Source organism: Trachurus trachurus (assembly GCF_905171665.1).
Source record: "Trachurus trachurus genome assembly, chromosome: 2".
In the NCBI taxonomy this organism is placed as follows: domain Eukaryota; kingdom Metazoa; phylum Chordata; class Actinopteri; order Carangiformes; family Carangidae; genus Trachurus; species Trachurus trachurus.
In genome coordinates, this window is record NC_139914.1 from 6,591,416 (window position 1) to 6,612,439 (window position 21,024).

Here is a 21,024-nt window from a genome sequence, read left to right on the forward strand (position 1 = left end):
GTTATTTAGAAAGAGCCAACAATTCCTACCAAGAGCAGGCAAACTGGGACAACATGACATCAAAGGATGAAGCTGCTTCTTACAGCTTCTTGCATTGACTGTTACACAACTGGACTTAATATAAGCCAGAGCTTTTAGGAGTTGTAGAAATCTGTGAAACAATAGTATGTTTTCTCGACAGTAGATGCCCTTGTACAATTATTAGAAATGCCACTTTATATCATTTAGTTGCTCTATCAACAGTCTGTGTAATACTGCTGAAAACTTTTTCACTAAAGTCACTGAAGCCTCAAACTTTTAATGTGATCAAGTATGCAGACCCGTCAGTCCCAGGAGAAATGCTCTTGCTCATAAATAGTGATTAGACTGTCCTAAACCATCAGAATAATCTTGATGAATTCCTCAGTCGTGTTTATTTCATCGTGGGGATATTTGTCTCCATTTCTCTCATTTCATGTGCCATTTGACATCATGTTTCCTGTCAAACAGATTTAAAAGAAATGCAGAATTGTTGTCCTTTAAGACTATGTTAATACTGGGGACATTGGGGGTCAGAGATTCTCGTGGTCTTGTCTGTTATAGGCCTGGAGTAAGAGAGTGAGAAAAAATATACTTTCATTCTTAAGGGAACTGAAAAAATGCCCTTTCATTGCACGCTCAGTTAAGTTGATCGGCCCTACATGGGACACTAAACATTCTTCCTGCTGTTCTGCATTCGGTTAAAGTTGATCAAACTCCACTGAGGTTCACTTATGGTTCATCCTTGGCCTCTTGTGGCACCAGGCCAGCGGGGGCACCATCTTGCCGTGGCTGAACCATCTGTGCACACACAAGACTGTGACTTGTTGTTAAGGTTTGATGACAAGGGGTAAAAAAAAGTGTCAAGAGTCCTTGAATGTTCTTTCTCCACAAGTCTGTGGAGTTCATCTGGATGTTTATTTCTTCCATCGATGGGAGGAGAGGCAGTCCCATGATCAGCCTTAAAAAATGATGCAAAAAAAAAATGTAAATGTTCCTTCTGGGTCAGTAAAGGAAGCCATCAGTGGTCAGACGTACATGCTCACAAGGGGAGAGGAAAAACCAGAGAGACGGGGTCTTGCTCCCATCAGCTTCCCATTCTGCAGAGTCAGCTTTTCTCTCCCCATCACCGCTCTCTTCTCCCCCTCCTTCTCCGTGTCTCTCAGTTGCTTTCTCTGTACAACCAAAGCACTTTTACTCTCCCTATTTGTCCCTCCTCCATCTTTCATCTTGATTTCTCCCTCTCGTAGCCCTCACTGCTCTGCATCCTCCCTCAGTCCTCCTCTCTGCCCTGCAAAGAGACTTGCAGCCCTGATGAACAGAGGGCAAAGCTATAGAGCCAGAGAGCATCCGTCATCCATTCGCTCTGTCCCTCCCCCCTCCCTCCCTCCCTCTCTATCCCATCCCTCTTCCATTCTCTCTCTCCCTCCCCCTCCCTCCTCTTCTCTTCTCCCCTGCTCACCGCGGTGAGGATCACTGCACTTCTCCATGCGCTGAGATGGAGAGCACACACAGAGGTCTTGTTGCAGCCCGTATGGAGAGAAGTAGAAAGGGCTGACTGGTCCCAGACACAGCAGAGAGGTGGGAGGTGATACTCTCTCCCTCCATCATCACTTAGGAACGCAATATTGTGGAAAGACAGGGAATTGGACAGTCTGTACTGGACGGGACATTCAACAAGGATGATACTTGCTGCGGTTTGACTGAAATTTCCAAAACTGCAAAAGAAACATTCTGCGTTCTGTGTTGGACAGGCTTTTGTTGACTCTTGATATGGATCCGGGTTGAAACTGAATGTGTGAGTTTTGCGGTGTGAAGGGATTTTGGATGTGGATTAGAATGCTGATGTGGAGGACCTGAGCTTTGGGACATAGCGCTTGGTAGCAGGACCACATGGACATGTTTGGTTTCTCCAAGATGCCAAAGCTGTCGGGGTGAGTCTGTGTGTGTCGAGTTTTAAACCTCCTATAAGTCTTTTCTTTCTTATTGTGACAAAACATCTTCAAGAAGTAAATGTAGTAAATGGAAATGACTCCTGTAGCACCTGCACCATACACCTGGATGTGTGATTCTTTGCATATCATTTATGTGAAGACAAATGTCCAAGATGAATTTATTTCAGCAGCATAAATTGCATTGAGCATTCTTTCAGGGTTTAATAGTCATGTTCTCATGTTCAAGTTTAGAGTTGGAATAGAAACCTGTACTGACTTGTTCACAGCTTTCACTTGTTTCATTCACAAAGTTAAACCTTGGTATTTGAAACAGTGAAAGAAAAACAAGATAGAGCTGATTCGGATGTGTATCATGCACAGAACAGATTTGTATGTGACCTGTGCTGCCTTAATGTCAGAGGCATTAATTGGCGGCTGTGTGTGTGAAGGCTTGTTATTGATGGATTGTGTCTGTGTAGCAGAGGCCTGGTTGTGGCTTTTTTTCTTTTGCAGTGGTTGAGTAACTGAGAAGTCTCCATGGCAGGATCTATAAAGTCTGTGTTGCTGGATCCGTACAACAACAGCAGAGGCTCAGAGAATGTGGGAAATGAAAGGTGGAATTGAGTCTGAGAGTTCAAGGAGCAACCAGATAGTGGAGGGGGATTAAGAGAAAGATAAGGAAACAAGAGAGGACAGACAGTGGTTACTGAAAAGGATGGGCTCCTGTGGAGAGCACAGGAACTGTTTCAAGACTATTAAATATTTTAAAAGACAATTTGGTTTAAACCCTATTAAGTCCCCTGTAACACACAACCACACCCACTTAGTTGGGTCACAGAGCAGCTCATGGGACAGGACTCAAACCTAATTAGACAGTGAAAAGCCCTGCAGCCTAATCATTTAGTTTTACTGACAGCAGGGTGAATTGGCATGTGAGCATGCAAGTATCATTGACAAATTAAAAGATGAGCAGTTAGTTAGTCTAAATGTTTTCCCTAAAGGTAAATGCATTATAACAGACTATTTTAATTAGTAAATGACCCCATATGACAGTTTTACCTCCCAAAGCAAGTAGCCTGAGATCGGAAATGTAAAGAAATACTAAGAAGTCTTAAGGCAGAGATGAAGTCTGAGCTGCTGTTTTAATGAGGAGCTCAGCACACAACAATCCCCATTCACTGTGTTTCTATACCACACACACACACACAGACCGCATGATACACATGTACATAAATACATGTTTCCATGATCCTTGACTCATGTGTGGTCACAGCACTAAGCCCGCTAAACATGGCTCATGACAAATCTTTTAAATCTACACACATATAGATACAGAGTCAGAGGTGCACATCTGGAGTGGCTTCTAGTCCTGTCAGAGGAAGAGAATGAGACGAGAGTCTCCACAATATTTGTTTCGATACTTGAAACAGTAATAAAGCTACTCGTACAAACTGTGACATGTCTTCAGGAGCAGAGTTATTTATTCCCCACATCGTGCAGGTAGAGTGTCTGTATCCACTGCACAGTCTTTGAGGTTAATGAGTCTATACAGCCCTGTGGAGGCCTTTCTCACACAGACTCATCCTGTTGTGTTTTGATTCATTAAATACTGCACCTGTTGCTGGTAGGTGAACACTGTCATGCGTTGGTGGATTACATTGAGAATGGGAAAATTCACGAAACTTTGTTTCAGGCAAAGTAGAGTCATCAATCTGTCTAACCTGCAACTTGGCTTTTAAAACCTCAAGACTCTTGTTGTTCATAGTTTAATAAAAAGACATTTCAGAGCATCAAGGTCTTAAACTACAGACTACTAATTTTGAACATTTGTGCAAAGAAAGTTTTTGTGACATCCTCCTAATCTGTGAATGGATGGATGGATGAGTGAATTGACAAAACACAGACATCCGTTGCTTGTCTCTTTGTGAAAGCAATAATCAGTGCCCATGACTAATCCACACGTTTATCATCAATATCATAATTTGTTAACCCGAACTAAGTCATTTTTGTGCATAAACCCTGCCACGAGTTTACCTTATTGTTACTGTAGCGACAGTGCGGTCTGCCAGCTTCTATGTGCTCATAGGAGTTGTGTTATTATTACCATGACAATAAAGGTCAGGGTCAAAGTGATATCGATCTTTTCATTTCATCCCCAGCACGACATTTAATAAAGGCTTGAATCTGTGAATTAAAGAAGCAAATCTTTGTTTCTTTTTTTAATAACTGAAGAAACAAAACAAAAAGCAAGGCTGCAGCACTGCTATTGATTGTCTAAATGTTGTGTCTAACGTCGTCTAAGGCGTTGAGCTCCTGTGTGTTTTTAAATACATGCAAAGCACATTGCTAACGTCCCTGTTTCTGTAAATCGTAAGGAGGGAAATGGAGCCTTTTTTTGCTTTTCTTTTCTTTTTTTTACCAGACTTTATTACAAAGAAAACATAAAGTGAAGAACATTGCACATTAATATAGATGAATGTGCCAGAGAAGCAGTGCGTTGTATATTATCACATTTTTGTCTTTATTTGACTTCTAATTTGAATAAATTGTCTCTATTTCTCATAAGTTCTTCCAGAGTTTTACCCCTTGGGAACCACTTCCTCCTCTCCTTCTCCTCTCCAATTTTGTCAGCCAGTCATAAGGTGCATCACGCTCACTTTTACACATTTGGCTCCCAGCGCTGTCAACAGACTGTAAAATGGTGGAAATTAATAATAGTGCAACACTAAATAGGCACCAAGAGGGTGTTTTGTATCACTGGCAAGTCCACTGCATTTCGCTGGTACCCAGATGGCCGGTGTGTATCCATGAGCTTTTCATAATCACAGTGTCAGAGCCCTCTGTTTGCAGATGGCTTACGAGCCGAATTTGATTTAATGAGAAGTTACAGATCATTTATCACCTTTGTAATGCTCATAATAAATCAATGATTGTTGGATGGGAAATAAAAGGGCTGCGGCAGGTGAGAGGGTTGTGATCTTACTGTTTGTGATTGTTGTTTTTATTCTGCTTGACAGTTTGATCATCGCACATCTGGCTTTATTTCGGGAACATTAACCCAGTCTCTCTTATCCGGTTCGGTCCATGCGTCAAAAAACAAAGGCGGGACTTGTGTCTGTGTTTGTAGTGTGTGAAAACTTGGCTTTGGTGTGTCGGCATTTGGCAGTGAAACTAGCCAGCAGGGCTTGTTTGTGTTCTGAATATCAGATTACAGTAATACGTTGCCAAATTGCCTTCTGCTTTGTGCCAATGCATGCTGCTACTTCAGAGGGCAAAGTTCCATTGTACCAAGAGCCATCTGACAAGTCGTTGCGTCTGTGATTTTCAGTTTTGAGTAAGTCAGGGGCCTCATTACTTAAAATGTCCTGAAAGCCACTTCACACTTCTCCTGAAGGCAGTTGAACTCAACAAATCTGGGCTTTAAGACCAACCTTTTAAAAGATGCACAAGGAAATGAGGGTTGGAAGAGGTGTTCTGCAAAACTTAAACCTGTAGGGCTTAAGTTTCGGGAAAGATTGTGGTTGTGGTTGATACCAGACCAAACACTTACTGTTCTTGTGTGACTCGACATGAAGCCCATCCATCACCTTGACTGCTACTTTGTGCAGCAGCACTGAATTCTGCTAAATCTGGATGTGCTGAATCATCCAATACGGATGTTGTTTCTCGGAGTGTGGGCTGTCGTTTCCCTATTGCATCACCTCGTACCTCAAGTGTAGAACCTAATGGTTATAGCTTCAGTACTTCACTATTACTCGGCTTTTACTGAGGTCAGGAAGTTGAATAAACAAAAAACGCATCTCTCAGCACCTCCAGAGCTCAGTAAACACATGTAATATTTCTATATTTTTGAGCTGAACCTTTTTGTTGTTGTTTGAACCTTAATTTGGCCTTTCAATTGGTTGGTGTATCTTCATGTTTAGTGTATCAGTACTCAATGGATCATCAGTGCTGTCATGTAACCTTAACAGCATCCACACACGTCAGTTATTGGCCACTTTGGGTGTAGGTCAAAACAAACGAATCGGTGTCATGAGAGGAGAGGAAATGTCATCAGGCTGCAGGACAGCCACCCATCACTCCATGTCTCTTCCTCACTCTGCCTGTAACCCTTAAAGTTGCACGATTTTCTTGATTTGAGTCAGTATAATCCTCCTAAGGGATTTGGTCTGTGATCACTGCAGGAGGGGCTGACAGGGTGAGCCACTGTTGGTTGTTTCATTCAGTATATTGAAATGAAATCACACAGCACATCCATCCACCTATCTGTCAATCTGCCCCTGGCAGTAGTTTAAACCAGGTATCGTCACCTTTGTAGATTATGATCTTTCAAACTGAGACTGATGTGCTTTCTGACTTGAAATTAGATATTTTGGAGGGAATGTTGTACATTTACACATTTGTTTTAACATGACTTTATTTCTTTTAGGTGTAGCCACAGTATCAGGCTGGCAGAATAAAATACTTGTTATCTCCCAGCTCTGAAATGGAACACTTTAATCAGTCCCTCTTTCAGCAGAAATTCATTTCCTGGTGAACACTAATATTCTGTTGTGTTATGATTATCGCATTTAACTTCCCGTTATTCCAGTCATCTCTCACACCAGATAATACTCAAACATTGAAACTCTGCGCTTTATGCTCCATCCCCCTTTGACGAGAGACTGAAATTTGATCAATTATGCAAATGAAGCAAAAACCCATTTTGTTCTTTGCTGCTGTTCAGATTCAAACTTCCTTCCTTCATTTCTCCTCTGCAAAAACAAAATAGCTTTTAGAGCAAGCATCGTTTCCCAATTATGCTGTGAATCTCAAACAGTGAGCACACTGAAATTCATAGACAATACACCAGCTGATCAGTGATGCAAAAAGAGGCGCTCCTTTGCCCACAGGAGTTTGTCACATGTTCTGTAAATGTTAAGAGAATTTGACATACGGCACATGTTTCTCTTTTGTGTCTCATGTATTGTGCATGAAGCCTTTGGTTCGGAGGAAACAGCGCTAACTGCATTATTTAATGACACAGGTGCATTGGCTTTTGCTTCATAACTGGATAACTGCATAACTGCTGTGTTGTAACGGTACTATGACCGTGGATGTTCAATTCAAGTCATTTCTATGTGCAGAGCCAGAGACAGCCCTCTATTTTCCCTAATGCCCTTCATAAGAAGCCATGTAATGGTGTTTGGCCTTAGGTTGAACCTCTGTAAGAAACCCAGAGAACAAAGGCACTGAAACCACGCCTGCATCCCAAGATGATTCACTCCTCTCTGAAGTTTGACTTTATTCTTACTCTACTGTAGACTTCATGATGAGTTAGCACAAGGCCGTAACATTAGGTGTCTTAAGTGAATATTTGTAGAGGGTGACTTTTAGACTTATTCCAGGGATCATACAGATGAGAGACAAATTAAACGGAAAAGCTGAATAAATGAGTCAGAACATAGGCAGTGACCACATGACAGTTCAGCTGAGGATAATTTAAAAATTCAGAGAAGCATGCCACCGTCTTTAAAAGACAAAATGAAGGAATGTCTTTAGTAAGAATTGTGTTCATCCCTTTAGCAGAGTTCAAAGACTTAGAGAATCCACACCAAAACCACTTACTGCAGCTTTCTACTGTCCCAACAATTACTGAGGCATTTTATATTAGCTTTTCTTTTAAAGTGAGTGTCTCAGTTGCAAACAGCACAGTGTGTGGGGCATGAACACTCCAGCAGTTTATTATAAATTCACAAGTATTTTAGATGTGAAAAGTCAAATTCTTCTGACAATTTTGCATGAAATTCAAGTTTTGCCCCCTCATTTGTTTCCTTTGGCTTTCATGCAACAAAGACAGCAACACTGAAGTCAACGTGAGGTTGCTAGACAATCAGCAGAAACACCCCAGAGTTTGTATTGATTAAATAAAGGAGATATATATTGTTTTTTGAAAGATGGCCTTGCTGTCTTCCTGTTTCCAGTCTTCATGCTAAGCTAAGCTAATTATCCCCGGGGCCTTGCCTCACTTAAAGTGTGCAGTCCTGTTCTGTCAGAGGGAAAGCAGATAAGTGCACTGTAAAAATGATTTAATACCACTCTGTAGAAATGCTGATTACATGTCAGTTTTATCACACAGTGTACCTTTTTTTCAGTGTGTATGTAGACATTCAATTTAGATCATAAGATTGTTTGGTACTGTGTGAGTTCAGTGAGCTCAGGCTGAAACTGTGTAAGAATATCAACACAATAAGTCCCTGAGAAAGGCTCAGATTCCTGCTGCAGTTCGGACAGAAAAACAGTTTTTCAGTGCAGACTCTGATAGTTTACAATGTACTCAATGTACTGCACCTTTGCCCCCCCCACTTTCCGTACCATTTCCCCTTACAGCTGCTGTTCTTCCCTTTTTAGATAAACGCTCTTGGATGCATTCAGTAACATGGTTAAAGTGTTCACATAAAACACCTGTGTTCTTATACAACAAGTAACCTCACTGCCAAGGCTGTGTATTTTTAACTGATCACTAACGTACATAGAAATGTCACGTGGAGTGAGAGTGATCGGTGAATCACAAACAGTCGTACTGTACATGCCTTTTACCAAGTGCATACTCAATAATTGATCACTTTGACTCACTTTTACTACATGCACTAAGCAATTCTGTGGTTGCAGGACGGACGGGAAGATAAAAATATCTCATACATCTTACATTTTATATTCTCTTTCTCACACACACATACACACTGGTGTTCTGGGTGAGGTCTGCAGCAGGGAAGGAGGCAGCGCTGTGGAACAAATGAATCAAACATGACAGAAAAAATGTGAAAATAATGAATCTTTGTCGGTTTACTTTAATGTCAACTGTTCTGAGTCCTTTTATTCACTTTCAGAAGTTTGTTGTATTTTGTATTTGTACCGATGAGATGGTGTCTTATCAGCCAGCAGTTGCAATAGTGAAACAGACTAAATCAACTTTGAAATGCTTGTGTGCATCTGTGAGGATGTCTGTATATTTATTTTGGTTTCAGCCTGTCCTTATCCCTGAGTAGCCGTCCTGTGTGACCACCATGTTCCCCACGGGGAAAGGTATTGAGTAGGTGATGATTGATGCCTGGTTACCTCCAGACATGACAGTTAGAAATTGTACCAAACAGTTCAGTCTTGGTTTTCTCAGCCCAGAGAATATTTTTTCTCACTGTCTGAATTCATTAGTATTCATTTACTGTACAGATTGGTGGAGTGTTGTAGTGTCCCTGTTTCCACACAGGATCTCTGGAGCTCAGCCATACTGACCATCAGGTTCTCGGTCACATCTCTTACCACTTCCCTGGTTTGAATACTCTCTGAATACACTGTACATCTGTTAGCTAAATAGGATAGTGCAGCCATTAGTTCTGCTCCAAATACTATCACATAATACTTAAGTGCCACTGTGTATTCACAGAGCCACACAAACGTGCCAAATGCACTGTAAACCTACAGTGCATACAGTATACAGTACACTACTCCTGCCTGTAAACACTTAACTAACACATCTCCTCTGGCAGAGATGCTGAGGCCTGATGTGTGTGTGCAAACATGAAGGTCAAGAGTCCTGAACCTAGTCCTCCACTGATTTATCATGGTTATTACTTCCCATAATTGGCCTGTAATGAATTGACTAATTCAATTATAGTGAATTGAAAAGTCAAACATCAGCTCGTCAGATTGTAGTAAGGTTGAGATCACTTTAAGTGTGTGAAACTTACAACTCAGCTGCTTATTTACTTCACTTTCATGTGTAAATGCAACAAATAAGGAGAAGTGTAGTCACTGTGAGGAAGAAAGCACTAAATCAAAAACTCACTCAACCTATTTATGAGACATAACAAAGAGAAGCATACAGTTACAGTCGGTTGTGAGTTTTCATTTTAACAATTTATGCAACCTCCTAAAGCAAGAAGTAAATGTGGCCCTATGTTTATACAGAGCACAGGTCAGTGGGCTGAGATTTGATCAATCCTTTTAATAGAAAGTCTTTAGAGAATGGTGTGTTTGCCGAGAAATTAAAATAACACATTTTCTGTTTATCTGTTTAAGTATTTGATGAACAAATGACACATGGTTTTAATCAGCCAGTTTTAGTTGTACTTTCTTCACTTTGAAACATGTTTGAACCTTTTTCTTTTTTAAAGGTTTAATGTGACAAAGTGCATCGTTCCTTTGTGTGCTTCAGACAAGGCTCAACAGTGTGGAAACCAATTTGTGCCATATACCTCCCCTGCTGCTCCTTTTATTTGCTTTCTTTCTCTTTACCCCACATGCACTGGGGGTGCACTGAGGGTAAAGAGATTCTCATTCAAACATTAGGATTCACGGAGAGCGATAGAAGCATAAGTGTTTCTCATTCATCCTAATGATCACCATTTTCATGTGTAATCTTATTTAGGGAGCGTTTAGCAGCGCTTGTTCTGCTGTGGTATTTTTAGCTGCAGAATTACGCTTTGGTCTTAGATGCAGATGTTCTAGTCAGCTGTAATGTTTTCTGCCTATATGTGTTTTTACCCAAGACTGAACACACCCAGTGACAAATGAAGCTGGTCAATGGTGCGTCCATATATTCTTTTACACACTGCAAGCAGATGTGGATGTGGACACAAACACAGCTCCTGTACACACACTGTTGTTTCTCTTTAACCTTTCCGATTGACTTGAGCTAAATAGACGGAGGTAGTCAATGCTTGGCCGTCATTACATCACGCGAGTACAGTTAACCAACCAGAAACTCACTGGTAGTGAAACTCCCCATAGGCATGATCTCAGCCAAACTACTGCACTACTCCAGAGTGCAAACACAAACTAGAATTAAGGGCAGAAATTAAAATATAAAAAAATATATGATTCTATTTTTGAATAAAACCGATTTAATTAAAAAAAAAAGATTTCTTGAATTTTTTAAAGAAAGATCACAGTGATGCAATTCAGATCATGAAATCACTACAGTACATGCAACGTAGTGTTTGTTTGACACAATATAATCAGGTGAAAACAGAAAATCTAAGACCTGATTCTCCATTTGCTTCCCTCATCACAGACAGGGTAAATCAGGTGACAGGTAATTGGCTGTAGCTGTCTCTAGGGATCCATCAGTTTGACTCTTGTATTTAAGTTGCTTCTCAGTGCTTCTCCTTGGATCCATTAATTGACTGCCTAAAGATACAGCTTGCAATGGAAATTCAGTGTTTTATTATTTGTTTTGTTTTCCACCCTTGGCTGAAAAGCTGAAATTTATTTGACACCTGCAATAAAGGTGCAGAGTTTTATCCAAGCTGAATTTAAAGAGTGACGTTGACAAATTGTAACGGCAAACCATCAGTGGTGGCCTTTTTTAAAAAGTTTTTTTTTTTCCTTTGATACTATCTCCAATGTGTGAGTTCAAGTGTAGCTGAGCTGTAGACCAAATCTAAGCATCATTGGTTCAACAACAGCATAAACATAATTCTCACACCAGTCATCTTTTAAGACCATAATTTAAAACTGGCTCTGTTGCCCTTTGTGTTTTCTGCCCCTCGGTTCCACTGGGCTTTATGTGACATTTACAAAGAATCAATGGGATGTTGTGCTGTGGACTGTGTTGTCCCACAGAGATGCACTCTGCTGTGCTGCAAAGGTTGAAAAGCTGCTCTGGAGAGTGTTTTAGGGCCGCTGCCGATACAGATACAGTGGAGTCTAACAGTATGTAACACAATGACAGCTTGTAAACACAGGTGAAGTACAAGGAAGAGAGAATACTCCCTGCTTGAGTCTTTGTACATTTCATCGCTTTCATCTTGTCTTGATAGAACTGAAGATGTATTTTTTGTCCTTTTCTCCTGTCATGCTACTGTTCTCTTGTAAATCTTTTTATTTAATGGATAAAAGGATAAAATGGATAAAAATTTGAAGACTCCTTCCACACCCAAAGACTAAGGGAATATTTGACTTGGTATATTCTATGATGATGAATAAATATACCGTATCCAATCTCTTTATGCAAGGACATCATGGTCAAAATGAATTATCTTATAGTGTAAAAAAAAGTAATTCATCTAAAACAGTACGTTTAGCTGAACAAGCCTGACGACCTATTGTATTGTGAGGGTCATGCTACTTATTGATCTCACTTTCAGCCTCCCCATTTTCATCACAGCAGCAGTCCTGTCAGTCAATCAAAGCTGTGACTTACACTGGTCCCAAAGGGCAACACAAAACTTACAGAACCTCTCCATCATTCTTTTTACTACAACAAATCTGTTTAATGTGCTTTCTTCTTCATGGTTTCTGGCTTGTTTATGCGCTTGTTTTACCCTCTGGGGTCTGGGTTTGATCTGACATGTGTCTTCTTACCAGTAACTCCACCCCCTCCCTTGCAAAATGCCTTTATTCTGTGACATTTTGACACATGCTTGTCTCTAGTCATTAGATACATTCACAGAGCCAGGGGTGTGTGTGTAAGTGTCTAGATTCACATGCACACATGCACCCTGCTCTGTATGAGGTGGATGGTTCTAGTGTCCTGTTGTCCAGTGGAGCAGCTGTGAACCGGTGTGAACCGGACAGCTGTGATTGATGCACCTGTGTGATTATTGGCAGACCCTGACGTGTCTTTGTGCTTGTGTATATTGCTGTGTGTGTGCATTTCCTTGAGTATCGGTAGCCACATCCTGAAAAGAGCTTTACAATGGGGAAGGGGCCTGTCCGTGCTCAATCACCTACTGTGATGACTTTGTAAGGATGGTCTTTTTATAGTGAGCTTTTTAATTGATTCCAACATCACATGCTGTTGGCGTGTTTCCACATCAGCAAGACCAGAGAGTGTTTGGAAGGAGCTGAGTTTCATCTCTGGGGGATAGAAACATCCAAATCCCTCTAATCAGTGCGAACACACTTAAGTCTGTATTATGATCTCAGAGGATATATTAATTTCATTGGAATGGACTATATATCACGCAGTGCTACATGACAAATGCAACATTTATCCGCCAACCGTAAAATAGCAGAGTAGTAGTGAGTCACTCTGCAGTGACTGCTGATAGACTGTGGATGAAGCAGCTGGCTGGCTGAGGAGACAATACAGGAAACAGCATTTGGTGGTTTAGAGGCGTGATAAACTGACTGAGAAGTGACAGCACAAATAGATACCATGGTTAGCATGTGATTTATTTACTGTACATCAGCATAACACATGGGCTCAGCAGACAACCTGGATCCTGACCTCTAAATCATATCAAAGTTTTGTTTCTGCTTCCTTTTGTTCATAAATCCAGTAGGTCTGCTGTGGTGCACATGAGAGTAATAGAGCTTTAAGGGAATAATAAAGAATGGGGATGTCATCCTCTTGTGCTGGAGCAAAAGAGTGGCCACATAAGTCATAAGTCAGCTTCTATAAATAACAACTCTGAAATCCATCAAATCAATCTGGGACATCAGAATGTGTTTGTTTGTTCTTCTAACTTACCTGAGCTCATTTATCAGATGTGAGGATCAAGGTGAGGAATCACTGGGATGGGACCAAATTAAGGCCATTAACTTCCTGTCAAACAGAAACTGATATAAAACAAACACAGACTAAATAATGAAGTGGAAAGACGTTTCAGTTCAGTTTGGTTATTAGTCTTTCCATCATGAGTTTGGAGTGAGTTTGGCATCTTTAATCTTTAGGGACGACGTGTTAAGGTTTAGTGAGCTGTCTAAGGGCCCGAACGCCTTCAGTGCTGCTTGTGGCTGTTGTGAGTGCAATGCTGAATCTGATCTTTAAATAGTAAATGGTAGAGCTTTTTCAACTGCAGATGGATGGGTGGAAAAAAGGGGGAAAGGGAATAAGCAGCAATTGATGGATTTGTTAAAAAGCATTAGTTCATGAGTGAGTGAGATTGCTCTTGAGAAGATGCATTCATTGAGTTTTTAAGTTTGCCAAGCTGCAAATTAGCAAGAGTTGTGAAATTTATGGAGTTCTTTATCTTTTTTTTAACTCCATTATGCCTGTTTAACAAACATCCTCACTCTGCACGATGTCCAGGCATGCAGAATGGAGCTTAATGTTTAAGGGCTGGTAAAAAAAGAAACTGCATTTGCTCATGTTTATGCGTGTGTGTGTGTGTGTGTGAGTGTGTGTGTGTGTGCATGCTTTGGGTGCGTGAAAGGCACTGAGAGCCAAAGCATGTTGTCTTCAGATAGTAAAGCCATATAAAGTGAGAGCACTTTCAGGGCAACTTTCAACAACGTGCACCAATGTTTCATTTATGAACAGCTTAAAGTCACAGAGGAAGGCAGAGTGAGTGAGAGAGTGGGGGAAAAAAGCAAACAAATGGGAAGATGGAAGAGAGAGGATGAGGATTGGATGGGATGAGGGTCAGGCGATGGCTGCAGTTGTCTTGCTAAGAGCTAAGAGTGTGTGAAGTTGGAACATTAATGAGCATAATGAGGGAGGCTGAGAGCAAAGACACTCCATTAGCAAGCCAATTAGGACATTTCTAGTGACAAGTTGGAGGATGCTATTCCACTGACAGCAACACAAATCCAGTTAATTTAACTAAAGTTGTAAAAGTGCCACATCATGAGCTTTTAATAGTTAACAAATCACAATATCTGCTGATTATTTACCAGATTAATCAGTTAATTCTTTATTCCTGTCAGAGTCCATTGTCATCTGCATTCTGGGCTCAAGTTGACAGATTTAAAACACTCATTGAGCTGGACACAGAGAGTATTTTACATTTTTGCTTGAAGCATCACTGAATCAATTACCAAAATGGTTGCAGGTTATTTTTCTATTTAGAAAAATGGTTGAATCATTTCAGCTTGAATGTGAAAGTGTTTTGCAATAGAGATTCAGTAAATAATGAGGATAGAGGCCACTACAGATGTGTCATTATGGAGTCACAGATAAATGGCTGATATATAAAACGTAAAAGTCCACAGTTACAGTACAATGTTTGAATGAAGGCGCTCAGCCAGTGAGTGTCTATGTATAGAGTCTCCTGCTGAGACTGAAGATGGTATGCGTTTGAAACAAGCACACAGAGTCACTGCAGGCTAATTGTGAAGTTTTACAGAAAGTTTTTAGTTTTTCCTCTCTTGATTTTCTGAGCGATGCGTGTTCAGCAGTGTGAAATCCCAGCGAGTAAAAAGTGTTTTGCATCTTTTCCCACAGTCCCTAGAGCCATACCTCTGACTAAAGTGGATTTTCTTAAAGCACTTAAGTCATTATATCAGTTTCTATTTATTGCAAACTCAACTGACAAGTTAAAGTGAGTCAAACCATGAAGATACTCCTGGACCTCAGCTTCTGAAAGGAAGAAACTACTACAGTACATCTTACATTGACTTGTGTCTTAGCTGAAATTACCCTAGTTGTTCTGTAGAGTGTAACGTGTTGAGAATTGGCCGAGAGTATGAGGCAAAGGGAGGTGGGTTTTACGCTACTGGCTGTAGGAGCCATTGTCATAATGTAGGCTAAAGCATCTTTAGAGAGTCTTTGCCTTTTGTGCAGGTTCAGTCAGTCTGGATAACGGTCTTGAGTGGTTTTTAGAGATATAATGTCCTCTTGTATGTGTATGTGAGTGTATTTTGTGTGTGGTCTACACAAAAAATGAAGGTCAAACTAAATAATTTTCTCTCCCAGGCCAGTGGCAGAGACAGTCCTTTAAATGCCCTCAGTCCCGAGGCAGGGCCCTTTGAACTACTACAGGATCTCGTTTAAAAAAATACAATTAAGCTGATTTAAATTCTGAATTGAAATGTGTGTCAATAAAGGTCAAAGCAGCAATGTCTGAGTGACTCAGATCCCTCTCTGCTGCAGATTTCTGGCTCAGTAGAGATGGTCAGACAGAGGCAGACTAATGTTATGGTTCAGTGACACAGACCAAACCAGAGATCAGTCATATATCAGGTCAAACAAAAACAGTGTGGGGGGGAAAATAACACACAAGAGCATTATCTAAAATATGAGTGAGTAGTGAGAAGTTGTCATCACGGTGTCTCAGAGCTTAAGGCGATGTCCTCAGATGACCAGCAAGTCAAAACCCACATCTGTTCATAACAATGTCAAATACAGAAAAGCAGCAGCAACTCACATTTCAAATGATAAATGAGTTGAATAGTTAAGTTATTAATAGTCAACTAATTTTTGAAGCACATACAGTTGTCAGTAATGGCACCATGCAAAGCTACTGTTTGGATAAAGTGCTGTTGAACAGTGATGGAGTCATTTCATTGTCCAACCTTAACCTTACGCTAACATTATCTAACATTAGCCACTATTACCTACAGACCATATAAAAGACCGTAACTTCCAAATCCTGTATTTCACTGAAATAAGCAACAGTGTTTTTTTGATTCTTCATGAATTCAACTTTTATCATCTGTAAGAGGAAAATGTGTTATCTGTTCTCTCAAAAATAAATAAGGACCAAAATGCTCTTCAAATATAATTTAAAAAACTGGATCCCCAGCCAAAATCAACACATGGCCTGGCAACTGTAGCTGTTTACTGTAGGCTGCATCTCACTGATCGCATCTAAAACTGGCAAGAGCAGCTGAAAAAAGGCACCACAACTGTACAGTATGAAAGCAGTGAAGGGGATGATGACAGATATTAAAAATCCACTGATTCTGAACAATGTCAGCTCCTCACCTCTCACCTCTCCTTTAACATTATCAAAACGACTTACAATGCAGTCACAGTAACTTGACTTTCATTCAAAAACAGGAATTACTTCTGCTATGTGTGTATATGAGTTAAAAATGCTCCTAACAGCAGCTGGGTTCTGTCATCATCAGTGGACATATAAACTGTTTGTATTTGTTATTGAGTCGCTGGATCATCAACAATCATATTTACTGATGAAATGTAGAGAAACTGAGATTATAATCTACTCTGGGTTATCACATGATCAGGTCATGTGTACATCATGTATATACAGTATATTTATATATACTACTTGGGTTGATTACTTCTGTGGGCAGTAACAGTCCAACTCAAAGCTGCAAAAGATGAGAAATGAAACATTTGTTAAGATGAACCCAGAGCTCAGTGTTCTTGCTGAGTGGAGCATGTGGTGGCTGAACACGGAGGTCTGTGCCAGCTGGCTCCACTGCTTTCTGTGATAGGGAGGTTTGACATATGATGCAGCAAAAAAACAACAACCTGACTACAGCTCCAGTAACCACCAGCATCTTTGCCACTAAATAAGGATAGACATTTATTTGTCATGTGGTGAGATATACTCCGCCGCAAAGATGTTTCACTGACTTCAACTCTTTCTCTCCCACACCACCTTGCCGTGCACTACATCACTGTGTGATCCAATCTCTTTTCTTAGTGTTTTAAACAACCTAATGAAAAGATGGAGAGGATCGATATCTCTAATGGCAGTCTATGAAAGAATAGCTTCGACAAATCAATCTGGCTGGAGGTTTTATAGGGGAAGCAGGCATCAGGATTGTAATTTAGGCAAAAAAAGGCTGAAATAAAACATTAGAATATCAAGTCGACTAAAATATTTAAAGCTAAATTAAAGAATACTTATGGCAAACTCACTGGGAGCCCACCGTACTGTTGCTACACTAATGTGTATTTGCAGAAACATTTGCCATTTTGACATGCAGTAAATAGGAGGACTTCCTGTAGTTTGTTGTTGTTAAATATTTAGAGATATGCACATTTAGTGCTAATCTAGCATTAGCAGTTATAGTTTCAAGCTCTTCTGAACAGCTAGCAGAGCTGTAGAGGCTTCTTTATATTATTAATCTATCAACCTGTCAAAATATTAAATGGATATAGAATATATTAAAATAATCTATCAAATCTATAAAGCCTATTAGATATCATTAGTTCAATTAATCAAGTAAAGTTTGCAAAGCAGGGTTTCAAATTAACATAAATATATAAACCAGTAGGTGTCATTTCACTGTTTCCTCAACTTCATGTCAACACATTTTAAACCATGTCTTTTTTTAAATATCTGTATTCATTTAGTCCATGTTTTCACCTGCAGTATGCTTCACCTCAGTACATTTAAAATAAGAATGAGGTATTTTTAGTAGTGGCTTGAGTGACGGTGAGGAATTGATCTCTCAAGTGTTTGAAAGATACATGAATTGATCAGTTTGAAGTCAATACACTGGCCTTTTTAGTAATGGCATGTGAACAAAGCACCATGCTGCTTCTTTTGAATGCATGTATTTGGAGTTTTGGTTTGTTGAAGGGAATGGTGGGGAACAGGAGGAGGCCTTGTGTCCACACTGCAAAATCAGTCTTAACAATTCTGATCATACTCTGACTTTTGAGGGTAAAAAGTAAATAGCTAAATGCAATGCCATAAAAAAAATATCCATGCAGCATTTGAAACATTTAGGTGAAGGAAACAACTTCTCTCTGGGGGAAGATCAGAAGTTAAAGATGAAATAGCAATGGCATCCAGGTGAACTTTAAGAGGCAGCCTCCTCCTCCTGTTTCCTGCTGTGAGACTCCAGCTCTGAGATGGAGCTGTTTCCATACACGTTGTTGCTCTCTGAAAATCCTCTTACTCCACATACACACACACACACACCCACACCCTCCCATATACATGCACAGTAGCACACACTCCGTCTCCCCCCTCTCATTTTCTCTCTCTGTCTCTCGTACGCACACAAACACTCGCACTAGCACACACACAGCGTGGATTTGTTTTCTCTGTGATGAGAGGGATTATGGGATAAAGGAGGCGAGGCCACGGCAGTTTAGTTCAGTTCGGACCAAAGCTGCTCTCAGCAACGGCACAATGACAAACACAGATGAATGTGCGGCTACACACTGGAGATCTGCACGGCCGTTAACATCGCGGCCTCTGTGTATTTTCAACACAAGAGTCTCTGATTGGGATTCTGAAGTGGCGGTGGATCTGTTTTTCTTTCGGATGACTGAAGATCAGCAGAAACATGAGTGTTTGAGAGAAATCCGTGGATGGCAACAACAGAATCAGGAGGAATCAAACTCGGGAGCCCAAGAAGTATTGAAATGGATGTATTGCTTCAAAGGATGACTTGCTGCTGTTATTCCCTTTTCTTTGCAGCCGGTGTGAACTGAAGCACTGGAGCTATGTGTACTTTTTCAAATGAGGTGCAAATGAAGTATCATTAGTAAAAGAGTTTGTTTTGTTTTTTTTCTCTTTTTCATGACAACCAGTCTCAGGATGGCTGAGAGTGTGTGACACTTCCACCAGCAGCCTTACTGCACCCCAGTGGAGCTTTTAATCTAAAGGACAGTTTTCATTTCCACACTGTAAGCTATGACCTGACTGACTGATGTATTCAACCCATCAGCAGCACAATATGGGAATCGATCAGCTGGATTCTTACGGCGATGACGTCCTCATCTAGTATGCTTTTTCTGCCTATTTTAATAATCTATGTTATGACTGACTGATGGCCGTTCATTTTGGGCCCTGTGACCTTCTGTTTCAGGGGCAAAAGGTCAAAGAGCTGAAACGGTGACTTGTGACATCCCAGCACATAGCATCACTCTCTGAGAGAAGATGCTGTGTAATAGAATATCAGTCTGAATTTTGGCACTGCAAAGGCATTCATAATTTTATTATTACTGTTGCTTTGCATCAGCTTTCTATCACAGATTTGAGGTCAGGACAATAAACTCGTCTGCATGGTTTATGGCTGCTGGAGGAGCTAGTGTCAGAAATAAATCAAACATGAGAACGATGTGCATCAATGCTTATAGTCAGTGGCATTTCACTGGCTTGCTGATCTTTTGTTGCATTTGTGATTACTTCTGTGGAGAGTTATGGAACGGGCCCGTTATGATCTGCACATGATTAGTCACTGCAGCATGAGAGTCGCTGAGGACTTGAATTTTTTTTAACTCGGGCCAAGTTGATTCACGAGGATCATCTGCTCAACCCTGTAACTCATCAAAGACACTCTCCTCTTCCATCTCCTCTCTCCATCCCCGCTGCCTTGAAATCATCAATGACATTGTTAGCATAATCTGCAATAAGCAAATCAGCTGTCACATCAGTGATTTGTCTTGCTGCACACATGTACACTTTATCATAGCAGCCGCGGCAGCGCTGAGCGTACATGCAGCCATTGATTGCCTATCTGTTGCGCCAACGGTGACGTTATTTGACTGAGGTCGATTGCACCCAAGCAGTGCTATCTCACACTGCGAGCCACACACCGAGACACCACACATCGCACTAATTGGAGTAATCTAACCAGAGCTGTAGAGAGGGTCTCTTGGAAAAAAACTCTTAACTCTTGAAGTGTGTAGAGTAGATACAGCAGTGTGATGTTTATGTATGAGTTATGTTCTCTTGTAGATCATCTCCTTGTACAAAACTCAAGGAATCTTAAGATCTGTTGCAGCTCTACAGCAAACCAGTAGTAAATGTGTTAAATCTTCAGATGTGGTGAAAGTGCGTGTTTTCATTTTCACTCTTTTGGAAATCAGACTGCCTTTAGACCTGATACTAGTTCCTGTTTTTCTATAGAATCTATAATCACTTTCATTATTGTTGACAGCACATGGACAAACTCACATGTCTGTAAATATGATGATCATGCTTGTTTTCCCACCTCTTGTGTTTCAGCCATAAGAACAAAGCGTCGGGCTGGCCACCTCCTGGCCCAGGCTCATGGAGCGGACTGCAGGGGCCTCCTTACAGCTGGGACAGCATGAACAGCTCCAGGGAAGGACGGGACTGCCTCACCAAGTATGTGGGATCACAAATACCTCTGCATGTGCTCTCTTTTAATGTGTAGAAGCTATCTATTCTTAAACAATCTGGGTTTATTCCAGTCAAGCATGGTTACGAGTCATCATGTGAACTGGAACAATGCCATGAATTGCAAATACATATATGAAAAGTGATGTGAAAATAAATGTTGGGTTCAGATTAGGATGGTACAGTAGTTTCCAAATTGGCTGGTTCTGGAGCGATGGGCGTAACACAATGCACCTGAATATTCAATTATATTAGCCTGTCAATGCACAGTGAATCATGAGTGTGAGTGAACAATGAAGTAGTTCTATCGACTAAGTGAAAATGGTGCATATAGATTGTATGTGCACAGA

General features: G+C 40.6%; 1 protein-coding gene across 1 annotated transcript in view; it reads left to right on the top strand.

Moving 5' to 3' along the window:
• Nucleotides 1-1,911: 1,911 nt before the first annotated feature.
• Nucleotides 1,912-21,024, top strand: part of LOC311000599 (FERM and PDZ domain-containing protein 4-like) — a gene marked incomplete at both ends in the record, with an annotated part of 38,427 nt that continues 19,314 nt past the window's right edge. Inside the window, 2 exons of the mRNA XM_083991338.1 lie at nt 1,912-1,952; nt 20,540-20,662. Of these exons, the coding sequence (XP_083847464.1) occupies nt 1,912-1,952; nt 20,540-20,662 (164 nt within the window). The remainder of the gene's footprint in view (nt 1,953-20,539; nt 20,663-21,024) is intronic.